At 46.9% G+C, this 2,500-nt stretch overlaps 1 protein-coding gene across 1 annotated transcript in view; it reads right to left on the reverse strand.

Annotated features, from left to right (window-relative positions):
• Positions 1-8: 8 nt before the first annotated feature.
• The window catches only part of LOC306918674 (pyruvate kinase PKM-like), a gene marked incomplete at both ends in the record, with an annotated part of 9,541 nt that continues 7,049 nt past the window's right edge, over positions 9-2,500 (reverse strand). Inside the window, 2 exons of the mRNA XM_079531557.1 lie at positions 9-38; positions 240-306. Coding sequence (XP_079387683.1) covers positions 9-38; positions 240-306 — 97 coding nt within the window. The remainder of the gene's footprint in view (positions 39-239; positions 307-2,500) is intronic.

A 2,500-nucleotide genomic window follows, 5' to 3' on the forward strand; every position in this document is an offset into this window, starting at 1 on the left:
GAAAACACTCCTCTGAGAAGCTGGGACTGGCGTGCCACCTGATCACACACACATGCACACGCACACGCACACGCACACGCACACGCACATGCACATGCACATGCACACACACACACACACACACACACACACACACACACACACACACACACACACACACACATTTGTTATGAGCGAATGAAATGAAACAAGAGTTAATTCTATAGTCTCATAAATAGGGGGAGTGGGTGATGTCCTACCTGAGGACATCTGGTCACCGCGACGATTGGACAACGAGGACGATACCTGGACAGAAGATGAGCTGACCTGAGAGAGAGAGAGAGAGAGAGAGAGAGAGAGAGAGAGAGAGAGAGAGAGAGAGAGAGAGAGAGAGAGAGATACAGAGAGAGATACAGAGAGAGAGAGAGAGATACAGAGAGATACAGAGAGAGATACAGAGAGATACAGAGAGAGATACAGAGAGAGAGAGAGAGAGAGAGAGAGAGAGAGATACAGAGAGAGATACAGAGAGAGAGAGAGATACAGAGAGAGATACAGAGAGATACAGAGAGAGATACAGAGAGATACAGAGAGAGATACAGAGAGATACAGAGAGAGATACAGAGAGATACAGAGAGAGATACAGAGAGAGATACAGAGAGAGAGAGAGAGATACAGAGAGAGAGAGAGAGATACAGAGAGAGATACAGAGAGAGATACAGAGAGATACAGAGAGATACAGAGAGAGAGAGAGAGAGAGCTGTAAATGGTGCATTTATATAGCGCCTTTATCCAAGGCCCTTCAAATTCACCTATTCATACACACATTCACACACACATTCATACACTGTGTCTGTATAAGTATTCTATTGCATGTATTTTGCGCAATATCAAAACAAACGTCAAGCATGCATATAGTGTGTCTCTCGTGTGCGACATGATCAAATACGGGCGGCTGTGGCTCAGGAGGTAGAGCAGGTCGTCCAATGATCCCTGGGTCGGCGGTTCGAATCCCGGCTCCTCCTCCTGTCCACATGTCAAAGTGTCCATGGGCAAGACACTGAATTGCCTCCAATGAGTCGGTCGGTGTAAGCTTGCCACCATTGGTGTGTGAATGTGGGAAGTGAGGACGCTGGCGTCGACTGTTCGCCGCTTCACCTCTCAATGTATGCATGAACGGACCATTGTAAAGCGCTTTGAGCACTTGGAAAAGCGCTATGAAAATGCAATTCATTATTATTATATCAAATATACATAGAATGTTTGAATATGAGAAGAAGAGTAACCTTGTGCATTGTCTTTATTTCTATTTTTATCTTATCTAATTATTTTCACTGTTATTATTATTTTGTTGTCATGTTTTAAATAAACATTGTCAAAGATATATTTTCTAACATTTTTCATTTTTTCAAAGGAACCAATGCCCAGTCAGAACCAACTTCAAGCCTAAGTGGGTTTGCCTGTGGGCATCCTACAGGCAAGCCCACTTGGATCCCACATCTATCCCATATGGGAAAAGGGCGGGTCCCACAGAATTGCCAAGGTGGGGCCCACCTCAGGTCCAGGTAGAACCCACTGAAAGCCCACATGGGCAAGCCCAGTTAGGACCCACTAGGGTCCCACATAAAATTGCCTAGTTGGGGCCCACTTAGGGCCCATGTAGAACCCACTGACAACCCACATGGGCAAGCCCAGTTAGGACCCACTAGGGTCCCACATAAAATTGCCTAGGTGGGGCCCACCTAGGACCCAGGTAGAACCCACTTAAAGCCCACATGGGCTAGCCCAGTTAGGACCCACTTGGGTCCCACATAAAATTGCCTAGTTGGGGCCCACCTAGGGCCCAGGTAGCACCCACTTAAAACCCACATGGGCAACCCAGGTGAGAACCATCTGGTGCCCGCTGACATTTCTATATGGGTCCCATATGGTTATCCCACCTGGCTCCCACATAGGTAGCCCACCTCTAAACCACATGGGACCCACGTTGGCGTGCTGGCTGGGTATGTACGGTCTGCACTGCACAGTCAGAGTGGCAGAGGTCAGCGTACAAATGTGAGAGAGAGGCCGACGGGGCCATCTAGTGGTCGTATTGAATAACAGAACAGCTTATACGGTACAAAGTGCAGCAGGTATAGATTTGAACGATTGAGTGATTGATTGATTACTTTATCACTGTTTGAAAACAGTACCGGTACATGCGGGGGCTTGTTTCCATTGTGGTCCACTGTACTCAATTCATCATACAATATACATAATATCATTGCTGTCGGGTAGAAACCAGCTATCTCTATTCAAATATTAGAAAGCACTGAGTGTAAAGCACTGAGTGTGTGTGTGTGTGTGTGTGTGTGTGTGTGTGTGTGTGTGTGTGTGTGTGTGTGTGTGTGTGTGTGTGTGTGTGTGTGTGTGCTTCTGCCTCAGCCAATTGATTGCCATGGCAACCCCACACCTGCCAATTGATTACTTAACCAGTCCACTCAGTTTGCACTCTTCAGGCACAGGCAGATACAGAGATCTC

The sequence above is a fragment of the Electrona antarctica genome, assembly GCF_951216825.1.
Source record: "Electrona antarctica genome assembly, contig: scaffold_1611, whole genome shotgun sequence".
Taxonomy (NCBI): domain Eukaryota; kingdom Metazoa; phylum Chordata; class Actinopteri; order Myctophiformes; family Myctophidae; genus Electrona; species Electrona antarctica.